Source organism: Palaemon carinicauda, chromosome 11 (genome assembly GCF_036898095.1).
Source record: "Palaemon carinicauda isolate YSFRI2023 chromosome 11, ASM3689809v2, whole genome shotgun sequence".
In the NCBI taxonomy this organism is placed as follows: Eukaryota; Metazoa; Arthropoda; class Malacostraca; order Decapoda; family Palaemonidae; genus Palaemon; species Palaemon carinicauda.
Window position 1 is genome coordinate 126,875,891 of NC_090735.1, and position 27,343 is coordinate 126,903,233.

General features: G+C 43.3%; 1 protein-coding gene across 1 annotated transcript in view; it reads left to right on the forward strand.

Moving 5' to 3' along the window:
- The first annotated feature begins 2,161 nt into the window (after positions 1-2,161).
- Positions 2,162-27,343, forward strand: part of Snx27 (sorting nexin 27) — a 40,326-nt gene continuing 15,144 nt past the window's right edge. Inside the window, exons 1-5 of the mRNA XM_068383374.1 lie at positions 2,162-2,466; positions 17,771-17,873; positions 22,833-23,095; positions 23,613-23,742; positions 27,094-27,271. Coding sequence (XP_068239475.1) covers positions 2,255-2,466; positions 17,771-17,873; positions 22,833-23,095; positions 23,613-23,742; positions 27,094-27,271 — 886 coding nt within the window. The 5' untranslated portion in view covers positions 2,162-2,254. The remainder of the gene's footprint in view (positions 2,467-17,770; positions 17,874-22,832; positions 23,096-23,612; positions 23,743-27,093; positions 27,272-27,343) is intronic.

Sequence of the window (27,343 nt, forward strand, 5' to 3'; positions counted from 1 at the left end):
GAATTTATATTAACATTTTGGCTGTGTAAATCACTCTAGGCCTATTGTTACTAGAATTTATCTAAGTGATTTGGTACTACTTTCATGTGTGTGTTTGCTAGTAAGAAATACGATTATTATCTATATAAAGCAATATTTTTCCTCTGTTAAGTGCCTGTCTGTCCATTGCGTATCTACTTTTTATGAAAGTAAATGTCAAAACTGTGAACTTGTTAAAACAAAAAGAGAAGGGCAATAAGGCAAACAGTATTTATCTTAATATTTTGGCTGTGTAAATCACTCTAGGCCTATTGATACTAGAATTTATCTAAGTGATTTGGTACTACTTTTATGTGTGTGTTTGCTAGTAAGAAATACGATTATTATCTATATAAAGCAATATTTTTTCCTCTGTTAAGTGCCTGTCTGTCCATTGCGTATCTACTCTTTTATGAAAGTAAATGTCAAAACTGTGAACTTGTTAAAACAAAAAGAGAAGGGCAATAAGGCAAACAGTATTTATCTTAATATTTTGGCTGTGTAAATCACTCTAGGCCTATTGATACTAGAATTTATCTAAGTGATTTGGTACTACTTTTATGTGTGTGTCTTCTAGTAAGAAATACGATTATTATCTATATAAAGCAATATTTTTTCCTCTGTTAAGTGCCTGTCTGTCCATTGCGTATCTACTTTTTTTTTATGAAAGTAAATGTCAAAACTGTGAACTTATTAAAACAAAAAGAGAAGGGACTTTCTATTTCATCATTCTAAATGTCCTGAAGACAGGTTAGGGACCAGAATGGACATATACTAGTTTAACAATGTTCCAAGGGTACTTTTTTTTTCCTGTTGAATATTGGATATTTGTACATATCTATCTCATACCACCCAAGGGTGAAATATTACCATGTTAATTGATATAAATAATGAAAGGAGAGATGGTTAACATTTACAGATTCTACACCAGGTTATAGTCCATGCTAGTTGAAGGAACAGTGGAGTGAAAGTGTTATGGCAACAACAGGAATGTGTGCGAGTCTGTATTTTAGTAATTATTTAACTATTGTTTATCCTTAACAATCAAAAGACATGAAACATTGTATTAAACAAAATAGTAATGACATGGATATGCTTATGATAATAAAAACTTGTGCAAAAATTCAATGAAATATCACTATTTGCCAACTCACTTTCAAAAAAAAAAAACTAGGCACACCTGTGAGGAAACATCTGATTGGGCATACACAAGAGAGGACTAACATTCTTCCCTAAGGACTTGCACTATGCTTAACTACAGTCTACAATCCATTCATCCAACGAAAATTCTCAGGTTGGTAATTAAATTTTTTTTAAGACGCTTCAATAAAATAAAATAGGAATATATCACTTTCTCCACATGGAATCGATGCATACTGGGAGAGTCAAATTTTGATAAAGTGTGTTATTCGTTTACTTTGTATTTAATATGTTCATGATAAATCGTGATCACTTGGAAACTGCATTAATTATAAGTATTTTTTTATTGTATTTTATTTGCTTTGGGCATCGAGGTTGTTTGATTCTACCGCTTGAATAAATTTCGTCTGGCACTTCGAATGACTCGTTTCTAATGCATGCGCAGACACCTTACCTATACGATTACGTGCAAAAAATTAATAATTTTGTTGTAGACTGTGGCATGGACTAATAGTATATTGAGTAATTTACAAAATACCAAACCTATAACAGAATAACACCTGTCATGAACAATTTGTCACCGATAAGGTAAATGCCTTACCGGATATGTATATACATAGCTAGCGACCGAGCTTACAGGGTCAATTTTGGATAATGTGTGTTATTCGTTTACTTTGTATTTAATATGTTCATAAAAACTCGTGATCGCTCAGTAACTACTTTACTTATAAGTATTTTTTTTATTAATTGTATTTTATTTGCTTTGGGCATCAAGGTTGTTTGATTCTACCGCTTGAATGAATTTCGTCTGGCACTTCGAATGACTCGTTTCTAGTGCATGCGCAGACACCTTACCTATACGATTACGTGCAAAAAAATTAATAATTTCGTAATAGACTTTGGCATGGACTAATAGTATATTGGATAATTTACAAAATACCAAAACTCTAACAGAATAACGCCTGTCATGAACAAAATCTCACCGATAAGGTAAAATGGCTTACCGGATATGTATATACAATAGCTAGCGACCGAGCTTACAGGTATCATGGCAGACTGGCCAGAGTGAAAACAAACCCATCGCAGACGTGTGACAATGAGCAGGTTTACCCCTGGCCCTCGTGTTGTGACCATCTACAAGACCGACACGGGCTTTGGGTTTAATGTGCGAGGCCAAGTCAGCGAGGGAGGCCAGTGGAGGCCGATAAATGGCGAGTTATATCCACCCCTCCAACATGTCTCCGCTGTGTTGGAAGGAGGGGCGGCTGAACAGGCTGGTATTCGCAAGGGAGATCGCATCCTTGAAGTGTGAGTAACCCAGGTGTAGGACCTCTTGAGGACCCACCTGTCATCTTAGTAGGATGTTTGGATGTTTCACTTGATGAATTTATGTTGCACAGGCGTATCACTTCGCCTCTACTGCCATGGGTTAAAGATTACCCTACAGTTCCATTAGAAGAAATTGTTTTCCTAATTTTTAAACGATATATAAGGGTATATTTCTTTAATTATTCATTAGCTCCAAAAATAGATGTCATTTTCGAAGAAAAAGGGAGTTTTCTAATAGGAAACTAGTTTTTTTATTATTAAATCCTGTTCTGACCAGAACTATAATAGAACTGTTATTGTGGGTAGCCTAACAACAAATTACCCTTTCAGATCCAATTTCTAACATTTAACAAAGTATATTGAGACTTCTGTTGCCGATAATGGTAGGCTACCTGTCAGTATTTCCACTTCACCCAAATTCCACAAGTCCAACTAATTTAGCCTAAACTATCCTGGCTAATAGATTGTGATTCCTTCACTGACAGATATTTTTTCATATTGGTCACTGATTCAGAATTAGCAGGACTTGTCTTATAACTTATCAAATCTTTAAGGTAAATTTTTAGAAAAACATGACACAAAATTTCTAAGAGGAAAAAAAACTTTTATGGCAGTAAATTATGTGCTTTCAATGAATTTGACCTGTATTTCCACTCCAATTAAGCCTTTTTACAATTATGGAGCCCACCCTCCCCAAAGGAAACTGGGGTGAACCTGGGATTTTGGGTGTGCGAAAACAGTACAAAACATGATCATTTAAGAGCTTTGAGATTTTTTAAAGGGTACAAAACCTAACAAACCAACCTAGTAGTTCCCAGGTCACAATCCCTATCCTGGGGGCAAGCCCCCTGGAACCTCCTTCCCAGGTCACAAAACATGATTATTTAACACACTTGAGATTTGTGAAAGGGGACGGAACCTAACAAACCCACCTAACCTAACCTAATAGTTCCCAGGTCACGACCCTTAGCCGGGGGCAAGCCCCCGGACCTCCCCTTCCTAGGTCACAATCTAAAAGTAAATCACAAGTAATTCCTTACCGTATGATTGACACCTACGTCTCCTTTTTTTATTTTGTCTTGGCAATCTGGAACCTCCTTCCCAAGTCACAAAACAGGATTATTTAACACACTTGAGATTTTTGAAAGGGGGCGGAACCTAACAAACCCACCTAATCCAACCTAATAGTTCCCAGGTCACAATCCCTAGCCGGGGGCAAGCCCCCAGACTTCCCCTTCCCAGGTCACAATCTAAAAGTAAATCACAGGTAATTCCTTACTGTATGATTGACACCTACGTCTATTTTTTTTTTTTTTTTTGTCTTGGCAATCTTTACAGAAGCATTGTATTAGTAAATTTTTACCCATATATTTCTATAATCATACCAGATTTCGAAATAGATTGTACTTCCCTCTTGCCCTTCCATATACTGTACAGGTGTTCCTATTTATTCGATCCTACAAATAGCTCCACAGCACTTGCAACACTTTTCCTTAAGAATTTAATTATGTCTTTGAGCATATTCAACTACTAGTTCAATGCCACCACTAGAAAAATAATAAAATTCTTCATAACCAACATTGCATTGCACACAATCAATAGGAATTGGGTTTTTATCAAAATTGTTACCAAAAGAGCCAGCAACTGTTTTTGCCATGGCTACAACGAAACGAAATGCCTGTTTTCCTTTATTATTCAAAGTATTTAGTCAAACACGGATACCAGTGGACGTTAAGGTAACTTTATTACTTCGCTGAAATCTTAGTAAAACTTGGTTTTTGACAAGTCGTTCGTAATTAGTTATGAAACCATTGTCATAATGATGTCACAGCTATCAGCCAATAAACTGTAATTGGAACTGCTTTGTGTTTGTGTAAGAAAGTGAGATAAAGGGCTCATTAAAAGTAAACATTACCGTAGAGGAAACTTCTCTCCTGACTTACGAAAAATTTGAGGTAAAATCTATCAACCTCAATTAATTCCACCTCGTTCAATCTCTCATATAAAATCTGCTTTTATATAGCTTTTCATATGCTCTTTCTATGTAGGGGATTAATTTTTTATATCGAGTGCGACATGTTTCTGAAGTTTTACCGGGGATCCCTATATTTTGTGCAATTTTTCGTGGATTTATTATGTGTCAGAGAATAATGTATAGAAAACGAAATGCGAGTTTTACCATTATTTATCAATTCGCTAGTAAATTTTCCCCACCCAAAACCCCTGGTTTCCACTGGGTGGCCCCCATTACCGTTGGATATACTAGGGCATATCTTATTAACTATTTATTTGCGAGGGAATTGAAGGTCTTTTTCGAAAAAAAAAAAAAAAAAAAAACAGGTCTTTCTATATATATACTGCAATTTTTTTATTAGTAAAGTTTGCCCTGTATTTTACTATAATAATACCATTTTGTGTACAGTATCCATAGTTAATAGGCTTGCTAACACTAATGTCTGCAGTGTGTGCTAACAAAATGCAGCAAATATTTATGGGAACACAATATTCCTAATAAAAAAATGAAAAGTGTTCCTGATGCATGTATTGGTATTTTGGGTTTTATTTTACATTTTCACAATTTTCCCCAAGCTATTTTAACCAGCGTATTTCATTTAATCATTAGTAGTGCATTCGTTTATCTCTTGTTAGCATCAATCACTGGGTAATAATAACCAAAGTAATAAAATTTTAATTTTATGTAATTGATAATTAACGTCAAAATACTAGCCCACAGGGCTAACGCGGGTAGTGAAATTTATTCCGCTTGCCGGAACATAAGAGCATTGTTTAATTGCAAGTAAAAACCAATAAATCATTAGCTCGAGTAATTAAGGAAGTATTTGTAATACAGTACAATGAACACCGTTACGAGTGACTCCTTTGAAAAGGGGATGGAAATTCACATTTGCTCCAACACGGAGTACTTACCTCGAACTACTTTCTTAGGAGTATCTGGGATTCTCCTCCCAACCGACCAGAATTTTGTGTAGTTTCCCCTATCTCCGTTTTCTATAGTGGGTCCCTCTGTAGCGGATGAATTCGCGCCCTGAGGCGACCCGGGTCAGTGAGAGCGCGTGGCCAGGTCCCGGTGGTCACCAGTAAGTTTCTGGTCGCGACGTGATTAACATCTCGCCGCTCTCTCTCATCCCGTGCGACCCTGTGTGTCCCCACGCTGTTCCCACGTGTTTAGCATTCACCTTATATTCCTTTATCCACCTCTTTCCCCTGTGTTCTTGTGTTGCTTGGTGCTTTATTGTGCGGTTATGGAGCATCCACGTCGTTGCCCCGGGCCTATGGCCGGTAAATCTTGTGGTGCGTTCCTCTCTAAGCCGGAGGCTGATCTCCACACCTTGTGTTCTTTCTGTAGGGGCAGTGTGTGTGCCCCCTCAGCCACGTGTCCGGAGTGCGAGTCTTGACCCGAGATCCAGTGGGCACTTTACGGGACCAAGAAGAAGAAGGCGTCCATGAGATCCCCCAAGAAGGCGAGCATCTCCTCGCCCTTAGCGTCGCCCGCTGACCCGTTGGAGAATAGTTCTCCACCGCCTTCCCCTACCCAGAGTAGGGGAAGAGGTAAGTCCGTTGCGGGGAAGTGGCCCATTGCCCTTCCCCAGGAGTCTAATGTTCCTGATGTGGGGGATGTTGTGTCTGTACAGGCGTGGGGGGGGGGGGGGGGGGGAGTGTGCTCGGGAGACGAGGTTCTGGTGCCTACAGGATCCGTCTCGTCCGAAGACCCGATGTGGGGGAAGTCTGCTCCGGCCCCTTCCCCTGCATCGTGGCTGTGCGTTTCAGGTGCTTCAGCGACCGGGGGAGAAGTGGACTAGGAGAGTCCGCCGGCAGGCTCGTCGAATTTGGACTCCATCACTTGGACGGCCCCTAGGATGCCCTTCAGGTCCCCGATGAGGTTAGAAGAGGAGTTCGACAGCTGGTTCGGCCCCAAGAAGATTGTGCGGTCTCCCACAGCGCCGTCGTCGACGCTCCCGCCCGTCTTTCTATAGCCGCCCTCGCCAGTGGAACGACACGAGGATCCCCCAGCAGCATCGGACGTATCGGAAGACTCAGCGGGCTCGTCTTCCTCCCCGTCATCACTTTCATTGGATTCATTGGACTCGTCCTCCTCGGAAGATTCGGCCCCAAGGGACTCGAGGGAGAAGCGGGAGAGGTCCCGTAGGAGGAGGTCTCGCTCGCGCTCAGCCCCTTCTAGGAAGCGTGTCAGGACCTCCAGGAAGAAGCATAAGAAGGGCCGTTCATCGAGGGATAAGTGGGTACGAGTTACCATCCCGTGCAGCGAGCTACTCAAGGTAGCCTCCGCTCCTGGCTCTTCCGGGTGGCTCCCTAGAGCCGTTTCATCACCCTCGCGACACGGGTCCTCCTGTAGGTCCGCCCGTCGCCCGGAGTCCGCGAAGGTACCGGCACCATCCGCCCAGCGGAAAGAGCCGCTCCTTCGGCCCGACAGCATGGCCCCGGCTCCCGGTTCCTTGGCGGCTCTTCCCAAGCGCCAGGACCAGCCGGAAGATCTTGGAAGGTCCACGGCTCCACGGGGCTCCGCGGGAGGGAGTAGACCCATGACGGCTACTCCCGTCCCAGCGGATCCGCCCGTTCTGCAAGTCGCCGCGCCATTAGTTCGGCGTGAGAGAAAGAATCTGGCTTCCCACGCGGCTCCATCCGTGACCGACGAGGTGCCCCATGTGGATGACCATGTAGCGGAGGGCCTGATAGAAGGAGGAGAGTGCTCTTCTGATGATGTCTCCTCCTACCGGAAAGTGTGAGCGCTCATCAGGCGGCACCACAGGCTGGACAATCCTAAACCCTCGACGGAGCAGGCCTGGCTCTCCGGGCTGGGCAGGTCAGTGGACAACCTGGTCCAGCAGAAGCTGTCCCTAACCCTCCCTCTGGAGCCGGACGTGAAGCTAGGGATGGACCACATCGACAAATACATAGCAAGCCAAGCGGACGCCCCCAGGAGCCAAGGGTCCTCCAGGCTGCTTCCGGGCCTTGGAACGCAGAAGCGCTTCTACGTCCCAGACGTTGGCCAGGGGGGCCCCCGTGTGATCGAGGTGGCGATAGCCACGCTAAATCAAGAGGGTGCAGAAGACAGGGCCTCCTCTGCCCCAGTGAGTTTCTTGCCAGCGGAAGCCTCCATGATGGAGGACATGGCCCAAAACTTGGTGAATGTCATTTCTTGGCTGGACTGGTGGGCCTGTACCCTAGTGGGGTTCCAGTCCTCCCATGACCTCTCCGTACCGGACAACCAAACCTTGTTGCGGGAACTGATCAGCTCAGGGGGAAAGGCGATGAAGTTCCTCACGTTCCAATCCCTCACGCAAACTGCTAACTGGGTCCTATGGAAAAGGGACATCGTCCTGAATAAGTTGCTCCGTAGGCTACCCGAGTGGGAGGCGAGGTCCCTGAGGAGCTCCCCGGTGTGGGACGATTCCGTCTTCCCCCTGAAGGCAGTCGAAGAGGTAATGGAGAGGGTCAGGAAGCTCTAGGAGGTGGGAGAGCCCAGGCCCCCAGCTGCAAGGCGTCCGGCTCATAGGAGGTCCGCACCAGACGGCCCCCACTCATCGCCAATCAAGCCTAGAAGAGATTCCCCTTCGATGTCCTGGCATCAAGCCTCACAACCCTTCCGTAGGGGAAGTTCGACTCCGCAGGCCTCTTTTAGGTCCTCCCATCCCAACTCTAAGAGAGGGCGTTCCAGCCGCGCCTCTAGGAGAAGATAGGCAGAGAGGCCCCCTACTCCTGCCGAAGCCTCAAGTAGGGGGATGCCTCAAACACTCTTGGCAAGCTTGGCGGGACTACGGAGCGGATCCATGGACCGTAGCAGTCCTGAGGGACGGGTACAGGGTACCCTTCCTAGCGGACCCGCCCCCTCTAATTCCGGACCGACAGGCAGAGTGGTTGGCGCTCAAGGACCCCTTAGGGAAAGCGGCATTGCAGGAGGAAGTTTCGGCCATGATCGCCAAAGGGGCGTTAGAACCAGTCAAGAACCCCACCCCGGGGTTCTACAGCAGACTCTTCCTGGTGGAGTAGGCGACAGGGGGTTGGAGGCCGGTCATAGACCTGTCGGCCTTCAACAAATTCGTGTGCAGAACCGCCTTCAAGATGGACACCCCGAAGTCGGTAATGGCAGCCTTGAGGGAAGGGGACTTCATGATGTCCCTAGACCTCAAGGACGCCTACTTTCAGATCCCTGTCTACCCCTCCAGCAGGAAGTTCCTAAGGGTGAAATGGGGTACCCAAGCGTTGCAGTTCAGGACCCTTTGCTTATGGCTGTCGACAGCTCCTCAGGTCTTCACGAGAGTCTTCACAACAGTCTCGGTCTGGGCGCACGAACAGGGCATCCGCCTGATTCGTTACCTGGACAACTGGTTGTTACTTTCAGCCTCAGAGGGAGTACTGAGGGAGCAAGGTGCGAAGCTTCTACGGTTCTGCAAGGACTTGGGTATAACCATCAACCTGGAAAAGTCACAGCTGATACCCTCCACCAGACTGACCTACCTGGGGATGGTTCTAGACACCCAGTTGGTGAGGGCCTTCCCCTCCTCAGAGAGGTTGGAGAATTTAGACCAGATAATTCGCCCCTTCCTAGCAAACCTTCCGAGGAGAGCCAAAGACTGGCAGAGGTTAGTAGGCCACGTGGTGTCGTTGGAAAAGTTAGTCCCCCGGGGGAGACTCAAACTAAGAGCGGTTCAGTGGAACCTAAAGGAATTCTGGAGTCCGCGCACGAGATAGTCCCGGTGTCCTCGAAGACGAAGGAGATCCTGAAGTGGTGGCACAACAGGACGAACACTCTCAAGGGAATGCCCTTCGCGATCGATCCCCCGGAGATGCTGTTATTCACGGACGCATCGAAGGAGGGATGGGGAGCCCATCTTCTCGACGAGTCGGCGAAGGGCAAGTGGTCCCCTGGGGAAAAGAGCCTTCACATAAACATCCTAGAACTGATGGCTGTTCAAAGGGCATGCCTAGAATTCGTCCACCTACTCCGGGGAAACACTGTGGCTCTGATGTGCGACAACGCCACGGTGGTGGCCTACGTGAAAAAGCAAGGAGGATTAAAGTCGAAGGAGTTGTGCAGCCTCAAGACAGAGTTCCTGGAATGGGCCTCAAAGGAACAGATCGAGGTCACAGCCAGGTTCATTCCAGGAAAGCGGAAAGTTTTAGCCGACGGCCTCAGCAGGATGGGCCAAGTGGTAGGGTCGGAGTGGTCCCTGCACTCAGAAGTGGCTCAGACAATCATCCTGAAGTGGGATTCGCCGGTGATGGACCTCTTCGCCACAAAACTCAACGCACAGCTCCCCGTGTTTTGTTCTCTTGTGCCAGATCCAACAGCAGCATTCGAGGACGCCTTTCAACATCCTCGGGACAACCTCAACGTGTATGCCTTCCCTCCCTTCGGGATGCTCAGACAAGTCCTCAACAGAGTGAGACGAGCAAAGAACCTGTGGATGACTTTGGTAGCACCCTGGTTGCTGGAGAGAGAGAGTGGTTCGCGGACCTAAAGGAACTGGCGCACCTCCCACCGTGGTCCCTTCCAGACAGGGAAGACCTCCGCCGCCAGCCCCACTTCCAAAGGTTTCACGAAAACCCTCGGTCCCTCCACCTACACGCGTGGAGGTTATCGAGAGGCTCCCAAAGAAGGAAGGATACTCGTCAAAGACCGCAACAAGGATGTCGGGTTACCTGAGACGGTCCTTAGTCGCAGTGTATCAAGCGAAATGGACCACTTTTACTAAATGGTGCGCCTTACAGAACATCAGGCCGTTGGATGCCTTCATTCATAGAATAGCGGACTTCCTAGTCTGAGAGACGATGTAGGCATGTCTATCCCGGCCATCAAAGGTGTCCGAGCGGCCTTGGGCCAGGTCGTCCTCCTCAAAGGTCTGATCTAGGAGCTTCCCAACAAATCTCGATGCTCATTAAGAGCTTCGAGCAATCACGTTCTCCCCGTGCCTCTAGAGTGCCCCAGTGGGACGTTGCCAGAGTTCTGAAGGCTCTGTCAGAGCCGCCCTTCGAACCCCTTAAGGACATCCTAGACAAAGAGCTCACCCTCAAGACGGTCTTCCTTCTAGCCCTGGCATCAGCTAAGAGAGTGAGCGAACTCCATGGGTTGTCGTACGAGGTCTCGCACACGAAAGGTTGGCGAGAGTTAAGTTTCAAATTCCTGCCCGACTTCGTATCCAAGACACAGAACCCAGCTTACTGGGACCCTAGGTTCGAGGGTTTTTCGGTGCCAGCTATTCCGCGATCAGACAACCTGAGGGAATTGTTGCTGTGCCCAGTCAGGGCAGTTAGAAAGTACCTGGAAAGGACGGCCAGACTTCGCCCTGGGATCAAGAGTCTGTTCGTCTCATCGGGCTTGGTGAAGAAAGCAGTGTCCAGGAATACTGTCTCCTTCTGGTTACGACAGATGATTATGAGAGCCTACGACAGTACCGGAGCTTCCCTACCAGGTAAGCCGAGACCCCATGATATTAGGGGCCTGAGCACTTCGCTGACCTTCGAGAAGAACATGGCTGTGGGCCAGATCCTGAAGGCGGGCACATGGTCCAGACAGTCCACCTTTATGGCCCACTACCTGAAGGACTGTATTAGAAAGTCTTTGGACGGTTTTTTTATTGGTCCGGTCATTTCTGCGCTCCAAAAGATTTAAGGTTGTAGCCCCGGGGAAGCCGTGGGAAGTAAGTCCAAGCAACACAAGTTCCTTCCTTACCTTTTCCCCCCTTATTCCCGCTTCCCCTCCATTCCCCTTTGTTCCTTACCCCTGCCACGTGGGAAACATTCAGATGGAAGCACCCATGGATAGAGATCCTTACAGAGGTGAGTTACTTAGACACTAAATAGTTTTTTGCTTAGTTTTCCCTAAGTCTCATATTCCGTTTTGGGTCAGAAGAACCTAGTCTCCTATCTAGGTTCGATCTTATTATCCAGCCGGTCTCTTGGGACGTAAGACCACCCCCGCCTCCTAAAGTATAAGTCTCCTAAGAAAGTAGTTCGAGGTAAGTACTCCGTGTTGGAACAAATCACAAATTTTAAGTAATTTGTATTTTTCCTAACAGTACTTACCTCGAACTACTTTCGGGTTATGGCCCGCCCATCCTTCCCTGAGTGTCTTACAGGACTTTGATACCATATCTATCATAAACTTACTGGTGACCGAGACCTGGCCACGTGCTCTCACTGACCCGGGTCGCCTCAGGGCGCGTATTCATCCGCTACAGAGGGACCCACTATAGAAAACGGAGATAGGGGAAACTACACAAAATTCTGGTCGGTTGGGAGGAGAATCCCAGATACTCCTAAGAAAGTAGTTCGAGGTAAGTACTTTTAGGAAAAATGCAAATTACTTAAAACTTGAGCCTTTAGGTGCCTTGAAGTCATGACGAGCAAAATCTCTTTAGGGTTTTGACAGTATTTCATTACTATTACTGTTTTGATGACTGATTTTTTATCATGATGACTGGCAGAAATAACAAAGTTTAAAAAAAGTGAATTTAAATATCATGCAATAAGATGGTACACGGTATATTTTAAGATGTTTTGAACGTAATTGATGACCACGTCTAGCACAAAACCATAGCTTTTTCCGTAATGGTAGTCTTCCCACCATAACTCAAAAACTATGGATTTCCGCCACAAATCTTTATGAAAAACGTTTAAAACACCTATAATTACACCACATTTCCATTTTTAAAACTGTAATAGATAGTTTAAATATGAAAAATTTACCGTACTTTGAATAGTTCTATTGCAAATAATGATAAATGATGATAAATCTATGACATTTTAATCTCTAGTCATATGCATGAATTATGTATTTTTCCTACTGGATATCTTGTGTTCTATTCAATTCTGACCATGAATATTGGGACAAACAACCAGTTCATGAGTTTTCCTACCGCCATAAAAACAATTACAGTGGAACCTCTACATACGAATTTAATCCGTTCCAGAACCAACTTCGGATGTAGAAAATGTTCGGTTGTCGAAACGAATTTTCCCATAAGAATACATTGAAATAGGATTAATCCGTGGTTGAGCCCAAAAACCTATGATAACTTATTAATAAACTACTACACATAATTTTCCCATGAGAATAATGAACACTAAATTAGATAATAGACATGTAAATAAGAAGAATAGACATGTAAATAAGAAGAATTAGCAAAAAATGATAAATAAGAAACGGGTTTTTAGCGTCACTTTACCTTAGAAACTCCAGCGCAGGTGTTGTTAGTCTTGCTACGCAGAGAGGAGACGGACGGGCGGCGAGGAGGTAGAGAGGTTAACTACGATAAACGTACACTACCGTAACTTATTCTAACTTACACTAAGTGAACTTTAACATAACTTAGCTTTTTTTTTTTTATAATTTATATTTTTTTTTTTACATTTTCTTTTTTTCTTTTTGATGATTAATTTTAATCACTTTCACTCTCTACACTTAAAATTGATTGAATTTTTTTCTTTTCACTCTTTGCTGTTTTCTTTGAACCACTTCCTTCCTCTTCATCACGAGTTCGCTTTGTAGTTTTTTTAAAGAAGCTATCGATAGAAAGTTGCTTGGTACAGCTTTTCAGAATGTTTCGAAAATAAGTTAGGGAAACATCATCAAACTGTGCAGCTACACGACAAACCTGCAATTTCTTTGGATGGTATTTGTCGATGAAGTCGACCACGTCTTGATATTTTCCTAACACCTCTTTTATTTGCGCGGAACTTATTGCAAGTTCACTCATACGGACGCCACGCTCATGCTTTTCAATAATTCCTCGCTTTACTTCTAAAGAAAGCATTCCCTTATTCCTTTTCTCACCACTACCACTTGCAAAACTAAGCCTTTTAGGACCCATGATTTTCGTAAAATACCGTAAAAGGATGAATGTAAAAAATCACGATTAAAACACAATTAATAGCAGAACGCACAGGGCACAACCACATAAAGCCAACGAGAACAGAGGACTGACCCAAGCCACGCTAATTGAGGGTCCCTCCGAGGTTGAAGTGCTGCCTTCTATTGGCGGAAATAAAAAACACATCAGGCGCTATGAGCATAGACTACGCATACGAGTATTGTTTACTTCGGGTGTCGAAAAAAAAATTCGGGTGTAGAGTAGGAACGTGTTCGAATTGTACTTCGCGTGTCGAAAAATTCGGATACAACCGGTACGACGAAAATTGCTACTTCGTGTGTCGAAATAAAATTTGGGTGTTGAGTCAAAAATTTGCTCGAATTTTACTTCGGATGTTGGAAAATTCGGATGTAGATACGTTCGTGTGTAGAGGTTCCACTGTATAGGGGAACCCAGTCGGAATTTGTTGTTTTAGGCTGGAACTAAAAACGAGTGATTTGCAGCAATAATATGGTCAGAAATGTATAATAAGTACAAGATAACCAATGGGAAAAATATATGGGGTTAGTAAGTGATGGGAAATTAAAGTATCAAAATAACATATACAGTAATTCATATCACGTTCATCAGGGGGATCTTGCTTCGACGTGGCTCGCTATGCTCGCAAAAATAAACATAACCTCGCTGCTCTTCTGTTCTGGCATGTGGAATATGAAACATTCCCTTGGGTCATTATTCTGTGAATGTATTTTACTTTTACAATAGCAACAATTGCTATATAATGAACGAAGAGCGTTTTCAACAATATCAATTACCAAAATGGATGAAGTTACACTAGATTTCAAAATATAATGTATTCCCTCTTGGAGATGTCTTCATGTGATGGTAGTCTTGCTGGAACTGAAGAGAGGATGGGAAACAAAAGGCTGTTGTAGAACGATATCCAGAAACTTGTGCATAAAGGGAGGGATCTTGCAACATCTCTGTTGATTCTACTTAAGGGAGAAGAGAGGAATATTGGGCAAGGTAAGGCTCTCTTCCCATTGCAGAGACAGAGAACTTTGAGTGAGATTCAACCTTCCTTAGTCCTTTCACTCATCAGAGAGTTGAATGAACTTGGAGCAGCAGTTATGTAGGCTAACTGATCAAAAGCTAGAAAACTGAGATAGATTGTTGTTTCGGCACCCCTCAAACCTTCAAACCTGCCCTGGGGCATCCTTGGTTGATGCTTGTGTGGGGTGCACTTGTTTGGTTAAATTTTCAGGTCACCAGATCTAAGAATTCACTTCGATCTAGTAGATCCACCGAGCTCCTCCCTCTAGCCTCTTAAGTCCCTGCGCCTCTTCTGGTAGATCCAGCGATGATGGCTCTGACCACAAGCACGACAGCAGAAAGATTCAAGTACGAGGGCACTTTCTTTTCGGCCGTCTAATCCGCATCCATGGAAACGACAGCAATGTTGAGCCTGCAGACCAACAGTTAGATCAACCACTGGTCAGGAGCCTTGGCTTACTTTGCGTTGTCCCAGGATTTGTTGAATCCGAAAAGGAAAAAGAAATGCAGTGACTTAATGGCTCATTAGTCAGCTAGCTAGTGAGCAAACTGGATTTTGATGAAGAGCGATACAATAGTGCACCTATCCTGGACATCTCGACTGTCTTCCCTATAGAAGATATTGAGAATGCCACCAAGAGGTGGAGAAAGGAGATTCATTTCTCCCTCATCCACAAGGCAGTGATCTTTAAAGGCTATGGCCTTCAAAATTAACTGCTTCCTGACCTGCATTGTAGCAACCCAGTATGTCAAACTCCTGCCATCACCTCCCACTAAAGACCCAGATGCAGTCAAAGTGACTGTTCATTGTAATGGCAAGGGGGTTTGTTTCTACAGCAACCTGTTCCTTGTACAGATGTCAGGAGGTTGAAGACCAGTCATCAACCTGTTGCATTTGAATGACTTTGTTTTGCAAACAGAATTCAAGTTGGAGATCCCCAACTCTGTCCTTCAGGCAATAAGATGCTGTTCATAGACCTGAGGGATGCTTACTTCCAAATTCCATCCCTCCAGAACTCAAGTAAATAGATTCAGTTTGTCCTGGGAATGAGAAAGTTTGTTTTGAATTCTCTGTTTGAGACTACCCACAGCCCCTCCAGTGTTCACAAGTGTCTTCACTCCGATTTCAGCCAGTGCTCACGAGATGGGAAAAAAGTCTTCTCTAATACCTCGACGATTGGTTTTTACTGGCGTAGTGAATGTTCCAGATTATTTTTCAGAGGGACCTCCTCAAATTTTACCAGGATCCGAATAAATTACAAGAAGTCTGTTCTCACCCTACGGTCAGAGCCTTTCTTATTTGGGAATGAGTATGGAAACAGTCCAAGATAGTGTTCTCATCACAAGACAGGCTATAGAGGTTGAAGAAGATTACAACACCCTTCTTCACATGGGAATCCCTCACAGGTAAGCACTGGTAAAGGCTACTTTGGCATCTGTCTTCCCTAGAACGTCTAGTCCAACACGGAAGGTTACACCTTCGGTCTGTGGAATGAACTCTGAGGACCAGTTGGTGACATAGGTCCGACCCTCCTTATGTTCTTGGCAGGGTGTCACAGGAAGTCCGAGAGGACCTGTCCTGGTGGTTGGTGGAGAAAAACTTTTTAGAGGGCTTCTTACAGGTTCTTCCGAGGAAGCTTATCCTTTTTTCAAATTTGTCTAGAGAGGCGTGAGGAGAGCACATTTTAAGACTCCATTTCAGGTTTGTGGACAGAGGAAGTAGACAAAAGGCCCTATATAGATATGTTGGGATTGAAGGCAGCGTACCTGGCTTTGATCCACAGTTAAGATGTTGTAAAAGGGTCACTTAGTAGTGTTGACGAGCAACAACAGTACTGCAGTGGCTTATGTTAACAAATAGGGTGGTGGGTTAGTCTCTTGAACTCTTTCCCAGTTGGTGGTGAAAATGCACTCTTGGTCAGAGGGCAAAGCAGTAACCCTGGTGGACCGTTTGATTCCAGGAAAACGGAACGTGATCGCAGACAATCTTAGTGGCTGCATTCAGATAGTGGGCTCAGAATGGTTATTGAATCCTTGTGGCGAGGGAACTCTTGACTTTTCGTGTCCCCAGAAAATAGACATGTTTACCACTCGCCTAAACAAAAAACTGACTGTTTATTAGTCACCAGTGCCAGACCAAGCAGTAGCACAGGAGTACACATTCTAACATCTGTGGAATGGCCTTGACATCTATGCGTTCCCACTATTTTGTTTCATTAGGAAGGCGATCAGCGGCGCCATCATCACACTCAATCTCCAAATGTCTGGTATCACCGAAATGGCCACATGAAGAATGGTACTTGGAGCTGCTTTCTCCCGAAAGACATACCAAGAACGCTCCCGACTTGGTACAGCCCTCCTATGTCAGCCAGACATGAAAAGATACCACAGTGCAGTGAACTTGCCTGTCACTTCATGGTTGGAGGTTAAAAATAATCCCTCAGAGAGAAAGGCTTTTTGCGTAGAACTACAAAGCAACTCTGGAAACTGGATACCTCCTTAAGTCTTCAACAGCAGTTTACCAAGCAAACTAGGCTCTCCTGTAATTTGTGTCATAGGAGGAACACTTCTCCACTCAAAGCCTCTGTTCCACCAGATGTGGATTTTCTTGTATACCTGCAGGATGAGAAACTCGTCATAAGTCTAAGGGTTAAGAGTGAAACTTTTTGGTCTTTTCTCTTTTCCTTCCTTCTCTCTCTTAAGATCAGCCGGTGGGACGTTATGGAGTTGGAATGGACACTGATGTAGGTGAGCACACTAATGACGGGAAGTTATTTTGTTGAAATAGTAGAAGTGTAGAATCCCCTCATTGCTTGCGAGGGTGAGTGTGACAGTGGAGGCAAACCCAATACTTATTAGTCCTTAACAGTAACATTGTTACCCCTGAAGATACAGTAGTTTCTTGTATGCAAAATACTGGGCTGTGACACAGTAGGTCATTCAACCCTGGGTAATGGGATGCAAGGATACTTTTCTCTGTTCTTACGGATTGAACATCGCAATTCTGGGTTGCTAGCCAGCCAATTTGGTGAGTAGGATTTCCTCCGTCCTACGGATGTCTCCCATACTAAAGGATGAAGGTTTGAATTTGTGTAGGATTCATTTTGCCTCATCCACCCCACAAGTTCAGCACTCAATGAAGGCTCCGAGTGCTGTCAGACATGTACCGTTAGTGGGTACTGGGTGGTGGCTGTCAGAACCTCAATAATTCTTCATTGGCCATTTCCAACTTTTGCCAGAATCTTACATCCACTAAAGAACTACTAAAGGACTTAGGTTTGTACTGTATAGCCAGAAAAAAATTAAAATTACTTTTAAAATTTCTGATTTTTTAATAGCAATTGAAGCTGTTAAAATAATCTTTCTTTGTTTCCTAGGAATGGGGTGAATGTTGAAGGTGCAGAACATCGTTATGTAGTAGAGCTTATCAAACAGGGAGGTGATGTCTTGAAGTTGACTGTAATATCTGTTTCACAGAAGGTAAGAGTTTAGAAGTTCTTTCAGAATTTGAATATAGTTACTCTGTCTCTCAAGTATATTAGATTAAGCATAATTAGAAGAAAAACCTTGTCCACTAAAGTTCATTTGATTGTACAGATATACTGTGCTATGTTTACAAAAAATCAAGCCAATTCTTTGATTGAGCCATTCAAAATGCACTCTATGCCTCCGCGAGGCTAGGGAGGCTGGAGGGTTTAAGGAGACCACACAGCACCTCCCCAAAAATAAGTTGTTCCAGATATGCAAGAAATATCTAGCAAAAGGCAAGGAGGTGTATGTTGCGTTTATGGATCTGGAGAAAGCGTATGATAGAGTTGATAGGGAAGCGATATGGAATGTGATTAGGTTATATGGAATTGGTAGAAGGTTGTTACAAGCAGTGAAGAGTTTCTACATAGATAGTAAAGCATGTGTTAGGATAGGAAATTAAGTGAGCGAGTGGCATCCAGTGAGAGTGTGGCTAAGACAGGGATGTTTGATGTTGCCATGGTTGTTCAATTTGTTTGTTGATGGAGTGGTGAGAGAGGTGAATGCTCGAGTGCTTGGTCGAGGATTGAAACGGAAAAACGAGTAATAATGAATGGGTGGTCAATCAGTAGTTGTTTTTGGATGATACTGTACTGGTTGCACACTCGGAAGAGAAGCTTGGTTGATTAGTGGCAGATTTGAAAAGGTATGTTAGAGAAGGAAGTTGAGAGTTAATGTGGGTAAGGGTAAGGTCATGAGATGCACGAGAAGGGAGGGTAGTGCTAGATTGAATGTCATGTTGAATGGGGAGTTACTTGAAGTAGATCAGTTAAAGTACTTGGGGTCTGTTGTTGCAGCCAATGGTGGAGCGGAAGCATATGTCCGCAGAGAGAGTGAATGAAGGATGCAAAGTGTTGGGGCCAGTGAAAGGAGTGGTAAAGAATAGAGGGTTAGTCATGAATATAGAGAGTTTTGTATGAGAAAGTGATTGTACCAACTGTGATGTATGGATCGGAGTTGTGGGGAATAAAAGTGACAGACAGAAATTGAATGATTGAACTGCCTGTGTCCAAGGGGGTAGAGAAAGCTGTGTATTCTTTACTGTCCTCTGCCAACAGTAACTGATAGTATCCATGAACTAGGTCAAGGGTTGTAAAGTATTTGACTCCTTGTAGCCCAAATACAGAGTTCGCCATTTTTGGCATCGGGAACTTGTCAGAGACAGTCACCTTATTCAGTCTACGGTAGTCTACATACAATTGTATACTATTGTCCTTTTTTGGACTGGAACAAAGAGTGAAGACCAAGGAGAGATGCTGGGTTCCATAATACCCAGTTCATGCAACTCCTTGCACTGTTCCTCGATGGCGTCAGCGATGGGTTTTGCAAACCGTCGAACCCTCTAATAAATGGGTGTCTCGTCATACAGTTGGATGTGTATTGGTGTGCGCGAGCACTCTCCCACATCATCGTCACCAGTATTGATGACCGAAAGGTGACGTCGAAGCATTTGACAAAACTGGTCCTTCTGAGAAGAGTCCAGTTCGTCGGAGATAGACAGATCGTCTATCTCTTCCAATACGCTTGGTTGTAGGTGTCAGATCGTACTCCTGTGGTATCAGGCAGGATAGAAGACCATCCACCAATGCCATGGTGAACACCTTCCCCAAGAGATCACCCTTCTTGATCTTGGCAGTTCCTTCAGATGAACCCTTGTTTAAACTTGAGGCTTTTCCATCTTTCAGTTCTAGGATGCCAGGGATTGTTGTAGCTTTTCTTGACAGATCGGGGGTTATGATGTCGCCATCATGATAACTTTCCGGCCAACAGTTAGATGGACAAGCAGGGCACCTAAATGAGGTGTCAAGCCCCTTATGAAAGTCTATGGTGACAGGAACAAGTACTGGCTCAATACTGGCATTTCTGATTGAATCGGCTGCGTGGACCTCAAGTTCGTAAAGCACTTGCTGATAATAGGCTCCACGTATAAGGACATAATACTCCCAAAGAGGCTCTAGGGGAGTACTGTCAACGCTCAGCCGATTTTGGGCTCCATCAACTACCACCCCATTTGCTCTCAAGAACTGGTAACCAAGCTCTACGCGCTCAGCCATAGTCCTTGTAGGCACTACATGGAACACACTCGCGGTGAATGTCATTCCATGCAGTATAGGGATCAACAGTACAGTACCTAAGGTCTTAGGGCCTTTTTTGCCCTAAACCCTTCAGACCAATGATATTGGGTACCATTTGCAGCTGGTAACCCTGCACTATGCTCGATGACAGGTGGTTGACCTCGGCTCCAGAGTCATTGAAAGCGTCCAACGCTCCCGATGGAAACTCGGATATGGTCACTGGAACATCCATGAGCAGTACAGAGGCCAACTGTGCCAGGTTAACCCTACGAAGGGTTTCCATGACAGCCTCAGTTTCTGCTTCCTCCCGGAAGTCAGTTGGAGAAGCTCTGGACAGTGTTAAGAACAGGTTATCTCTGGCTAATCCTTTACATACAGATCTTCCTGGACAATTCTATCCTGTTCGTAATACTAGGCAGGCAGTTAATTCTAATAGCCAGGCCTTCTCCATCATGAGGCTCAATACTACGCAGTATTCTAGAAGTTTTATTCCAGCTGTTACCAAGTTGTGGAATGATCTTCCTAATCGGGTAGTTGAATCAGTAGAACTTCAAAAGTTCAAAGTTGGAGCAAATGCTTTTTTGTTGACCAGGCTGACATGAGTCTTTTTATAGTTTATTTATGACATATTTGTTTTTGATGTTGTTAATAGTTTATATGTGACATGTCTGTTTTGACGTTACTTTTTTTTAGAATGATTTATTGTTAATTTGTTCTCTTCATTTATTTATTTCCTTATTTCCTTTCCTCACTAGGCTATTTTTCCCTGTTGGAGCCCCTGGGCTTATAGCATCTTGCTTTTCCAATTAGGGTTGTAACTTGGATAGTAATAATAATAATAATAATCCTGAAAGTGTCATTGGATGTGCAATGACCTTTTCAGGTTGAGGGGTAACCTTGGAAATCAAGATTTCTGAGGCTGCCACCTGAATACTAGGAGCAAGCTTCCTAGTACTCGCACCCTCCTTCGATTTAGCTCCATCTTCTACACCGAAAGTATGGTGTTTAACGCCCTATGGTACTTCTCGGTTCTTGACGACTTCCTGGGCTTTGACTTCTTGCTCTTCAGCTTCTTCCTCTCAACAGTCCGGGAAGAGGCATTGGACTCTCTTCCTCTTCGGCTCTCCCTGCTACTGGTCGAACTAGAGTAGGATGACGGGGTCGAAGTAACGTTCACTGGTACTACCCTCCACCTAGGAGGAGTCTGGATTTAGGTGGTCTCCCTCCCAGGGCTGTAGGCAGTAGCTGTCTTCTGGATAGATGTTCTGTGCATTGGGGGTGCCTGCTGCCCACACTTAGTGACATGGTGGTTGGCCTAGCCACAAGGCAGGCACAGGTTGAGGCGTCTGCAACACTAGTCCATAAGGTGCCTTGGTTCCTTGCACCAAACACAGCACCTCCTCTGGAACTGAGGAATACTATCCGGAGTGCAAGGGGTTGGCAGGCGCTCCTCCACAGGTGTAGTTTTGGGGATAGGTCGAGGAGGAGTGCATGGATACACTCGGTCAGGTGCAGGTGAACGGTTGGTAGCAGACATGACAACCCTGTTGGCATATGAGCCGTGCCATGACTGTCCCACACGACTGATGGCCAAGTCCTCTGCCTTCTGGCTTCGCTGATGGGATGTCTCGTCGAGTACGCTTAACAGGTGTAGGACATCCTGCCAAGTGGCCAGAGACTGCTCCAGCTAGCTCGCAGCTTTGCTTGCAACTGTTCTGAGGAGCTTTTGTCTTGGTTCTCTCTGGCACAAACTACGCCGATGATATGCACACCGATACAAGGAGGCCAACCGCACAGCATAGATCTTCAGCAGTTCACCCTCTCCAGAGGTGGCACTGCTGGAATGGGCCTTCCTCCCAGCTTCACGCCTCTCTCGGGCTTCTCGGCACCAGTCAAAAAGGCATTCCTTCGCGTATGGGTTAAAGATCTCGTGACCCTCTATTGCCAAGAAAGCCTCCTTGATTTCCTCCTTCAGGAACCTTCCTAGCTCAGTGGTCCACCGGCCCGAGCTTCCTGCGGTATTATAATAGTCAAATCCTTTGTATGTATTATTATATACTAGGCTTTATTCCTTAATGGGCTCTTGTTCTTGTAGCCTTGTGCTTTCTCGAGTAGGGCTGCAACTTTGAGACAAACTTAACTTTTTATTGCATTTTTGGTAACGAGTCTTATTGGAAACTGGTTTGGCCGATGGTGTTTACGTACACATTTTATATACATACATTACTGTACTATGAAAGATTCTAGTGTTTGTGATTAATTTTGTTATAATGGAGACCATTTTCTTAGTAACAGCAGCTCAGATTCATATAGTAATTTAAGGGTTTAAGTGTAAAACATATGATTATCATAAGATGAAGTTTTATTTTCTCCATATGCATTTTACATCTCTACTTGCATCTTGAAATAATTTCTTTGAAACTATTTCTGTGTTCTTGAAAGTAAATCTACATCTTACTTGTCATTAACCCTTTTACCCCCAAAGGACGTACTGGTACGTTTCACAAAAGCCATCCTTTACCCCCATGGACGTACCGGTACGTCCTTGCAAAAAAATGCTAAAATTTTTTTTTTTTCATATTTTTGATAATTTTTTTTTTTAGAAAATTCAGGCATTTTCCAAGAGAATGAGACCAACCTGACCTCTCTATGACAAAAATTAAGGCTGTTGGAGCAATTTAAAAAAAAATATTCTGCAAAATGTGCTGGGAAAAAAATAACCCCCTGGGGGTTAAGGGTTGGAAATTTCCAAATAGCCTGGGGGTAAAAGGGTTAACTGCTGTCTTCCTCCTGACTAGAACAGGATCAGGTACTGTAGTGTCTTAATTTCTTCCAGGAGGCTGAGAGATTGGAACCAAGCGAAGAAACCTCGGGCTTTTCGTACATTGACTATAGCGAGAAAAGATCGCTTCCCATATCAATTCCAGATTACTCTTACATCGAGTCGGGTGTTGAAAAATATGTCGTTTTCAATATTTATATGGCGGGAAGGCACCTGTGTGCCCGCAGATATAGGGAATTCTCAAATCTTCATAATAATCTCAAGCGCGAGTTCATGGACTTCAACTTCCCCAAACTGCCGGGGAAGTGGCCTTTCTCGTAAGTAATATTGAACCTTTAAAATGTAAAATTTGACTTTTATTTTTATTTGAGCAGATGATGTTTTATAATTTTGTGAGCTTTTGATGAGAAATAGAATGAAAATTATAACATCAATTATAGTTACTGGGTATTGGAAGAATATTAATTGCTCTTATTTATATGTTACTTTTGCTTAAGTGCAGTATTAGAAATTATTTGATACTAGATTGTTGATGTGTTGACTTTTATCAAATACAAATAAGTATTAATATACAGTACTAAAAAAAAAAACTGGATTCAATGATATCGCAAGAAAAGCTTAAAATATTTAGGCTTGGTTGAGATTTCATATTGAAACTTTCCGTAACATTGCTTTCATTCTTGAAAAGGTCAAAATATTAGAAAGGCATTGTTAGCTCTAACATTTGATACCTAAAATTTAAGCTTCATTTGGATGTTATAACTTTGAATAATACTGTCACAAATTCTTACGCACATGTATGATAAACATATCTATGGTTTTATATCTTTCAAGGTTATCGGAACAACAGCTAGATGGAAGACGTCGCGGGCTCGAATTGTACCTTGAGAAAGTATGTGCTGTAAGAGTCATAGCAGAATCTGACATTATGCAGGATTTCTTGAATGATTCTGATGATCACCAGGTGTGTGTCATATTTGTTTGTCAGCAGACAGATGTACAGTAGTACTTTAGTAGTATACTATTATATTTTATTCTTTTGACTATGGCACTTGTAAATTATTCATGGCTTTTTCCTAGAAATCATTCCATTCATGCCTGACTTCTTGTTAAGTATTCAAGTTTTATAGACTAAATTCTCCTTTATTTGGTTCCTTGAGATGAAACCCCCTTCAGTAACTCAAAAGAAGTAATAATTTTTTATCTAGAATGAATTATTTAAATACTTAATTGAAGTTCATGTGCTTTTCATTCTAAGAATGAGAAGCTTTGACCAAAATCAGAAATGAGAAATGTGTGATCATGACCTTGTCATGATGAAATGACAAGCAAATAATCATTGTCCCCTCCAATCTGCTGCCATTTTAATAATTTTTCTAAGAGGGATGACAAGTAAAGTTTTGGAATGGAAAGAGGTATTCTCCAGGTTAATGTGTGTAAGGGTTAGAATGGGTAAGGAATGTTTGACTTTCGTTAGTGCGTATGGGCCAGGATGTGAGAAAAGTGAAGAGCGGAATAAATTCTGGAATGAATTAACTAGGTGTGTAGAAGGACTGAGTAGAAGGAATTATGTCATTGTGATGGGTGACTTAAATGCTTGAGTGGGTGCTGGAGAGGTAGAAAGTGTCATTGGGAAGTATGGTGTACCAGGCGAAAGTGACTGATGAGAAACTGGTAGATGTGTGTTGAGGAAGAGCTGGTAATAAGTTGTAGTTTTTTCAAAAAGAAAGATAACATGTATACATGGATAAGAGTGGCAAATGGAAGGGTGGTAGAAAGGGCATTAATGGATTATGTGTTGGTAACTAGAAGTATGTTTGGAAGATTGAAAGATGTGCATGTGTTTAGAGGTATGGCTAATGGTATGCCTGATCATTTTATAGCATCACCCCTTCCCTGTAGATATATAGAATTATCCCGCACAGTTAGTATAGATAAAGATCTATTTGTATGGTTAGTCATTGTAAAGGTTAGCTACAAGGATAGTGTATGTAGGATTTAGTTGCTTATTCAAGTTATTAGGGCTATATTTTTGTGTATACATTAGGGTATTGTATTTCTATGAATATCAACTTTGAAAAGTAAAATGCTATCAATTCAGAAGTAGCAACTTTACGGCCTTGAAAAAAAAAAGATGTTTTTTTTTCTCTCCGTCATGCATTCCCCTTCCTATTACTGGTCCCCTAACATTAGGAAATACAATTAACAAACTGGTTGATATAGCAATAGAAATTAGTGTATTAGAACTGTGTTTTATCAATATTTCTGAAAAGGGCCTCTTTGAAAAGCCCCCGTACAAACTTCCGAGGTAAGCATGGGACAAGGACCTGACACTTACGAGGGTTCTCTTTATTGTCCTGGCCTCACCAAATCGAGTAGGGGAACTCCACTCGCATAATGTTAGCCATACTGAGGGTGGAAGAGTGCTAATTTACCCTCGTCTTTGAGTTTGTTGTTAAAACTCAAAATCTGGCTGTTAACAACCCCAGTGTTGAGACCTTCTCCATCTCCTCACTTAGGGATGTGACCAATGATCCAGATGATTTGCTTGTTTGCCCTGTGAGGGTGCTAAGATGCTACATGAAGCAAACTCAATCCTTCAGGCTGCAGCTTCAAAACTGGTTTATTAGCTCAGGCGGGTGTAAGAGGAAAACCTTCTGAAACACCTTTTCATTACTTCAAGAAATGATAAGGACAGGGCATCTTCTTCCTCTTCTTCTTTGTCTGCATTTTTTCCCACTTTTATGTGGGGTCGATGTTTCTGGCCAGCGTTCTCCATCTACCTCTGTCCCACACTTCATCACCGGTTAATCCCTTTGATCGAAGGTCATCCTTAATACAGTCCATCCACCTTTGCTTTGGTCTCCCTCTCCTCCTTGTTCCCTGTACCTCCATTTCCATCACTCCTCCCAATAATATAAAACCATCCTGCGAAGTTCCTATGTTAGGCCTACTTAAGCTTACGTTTTTCGGCGAATTCCTTTGAAGATCGTTGTGGATAGTGTAGGCTCGAAGATAAAAATAGCGTAAAATTTTGTAGACTCCTTGGTACATGAATCCAAAAGAATGAGTTCTTACAAAGTTAGAGCAAGTGGTGTGACACTGACTTTCAAGAAGAACATGTCAGTGGTGCAAGTACTGAAGGCAGTAGTCTAGAAATGCCAGACAATGTTGCACCCCACTACCTGAGGGAATATACCCTTATGTCTCTTGACATGTTCTCCCTGAGACCTTTGTTACCTCCTCAGTAGGTTGTGTAGCATACCAAGTGCCTTCACAAGACAAGGAGACAGAGGTTGTGACTTTAGTCTGGGAATGAGAGGTAGAATGTTTGGCCCTTTTTATTTTTTTAACCCTCCCGTAGGGTTCAATATTCTCCTAGTTATTCACTGGATTTGACTTGATGCAGATAAGCTTCCATACTGAGTAACTTTTCTGTACAGTATATTTTGATATAGAAGTCCCGCCATCCTCCTTACGAAAGGTAGGATGGGCAGAAATGTAAATCCATCACTTTCCATCAGCAATACATAGGCCTATTAGACTTTGTCTATTAGACTTTGTATCCTGGGAAGCTAAATGTTCTTCTGTGACCATCTGTCTCCAGACAGAAACCTGGGGTATCACCAGAGAAACATTTCTCAGGGTGGTAGGAGATGGATTGGTGTCGACACTCTTGCACCTCTTCTGGAATGAGTGTCCGGACATCTCGGGATTTTAAACCTGTAAGCTTGGTTATGGGAACTTCCTCCTTCAAACCTGATTCTTTTAAGTTACACTTCAGGCTTCATCCACTTGGCAATTGCTGGTGAAGGTCAAAAATGGCTGTGCTGCCTCTCTGTAAAAGTCAAGCTTGACTCATTGGCCTGGTAAAACTCCTCATAATAAAATGGCTATAAAATGTCCTGGCAGAGATGGGTTTTCCCTGTCACCCACCAGTAACTACTGAAACCTCTTTAAAAACATTAACAGCCGAGTTCTAGCTCTGCTGAGATCACTTCTTTTAAAGGACTCAAGTGTTTAGTTATAAAGAATACAAATGATTTTTAAAATTTGCAGTTATGCCGTGACGATATAGAATGGTATGAGCATGTTTAATAAGGAATGAATCTTTTTGTAATTATAAATATTAGATTTTTTACTGCTAATTGGCTATTGCTAATTTAATAATCTTTCTTTCTATCTTCTCACATAAACACAAGAGACTTGTGGTTACTCTAAATATCACCATCTTAATTTGTTACTTAGCCATGTTTAGAGAAAATATGAAAAAGACATGAACAAACAGTAGTTGATTCTTCTTATCTCTTTTCAGGGTAACAGTATTCGCGTGGACCTGAAGGTGCTACTACCTGATAAGACTGTAGTCACTGTAACACAAGCAAAGAATGTTCTTGCACATCAAGTGTACCAAGCGGTTATGGAGAAAATAAACGTTCCCCCAGAGACAGCCAAATGTTTTGCTCTCTTTGAAATAGTAGAATATAACTTTGGTAAGTACTGTCAAGTCCTTGCTAAAGAAATAGCTGCTGAATTTTGACTGTATGCAGAATTGAATACTATAG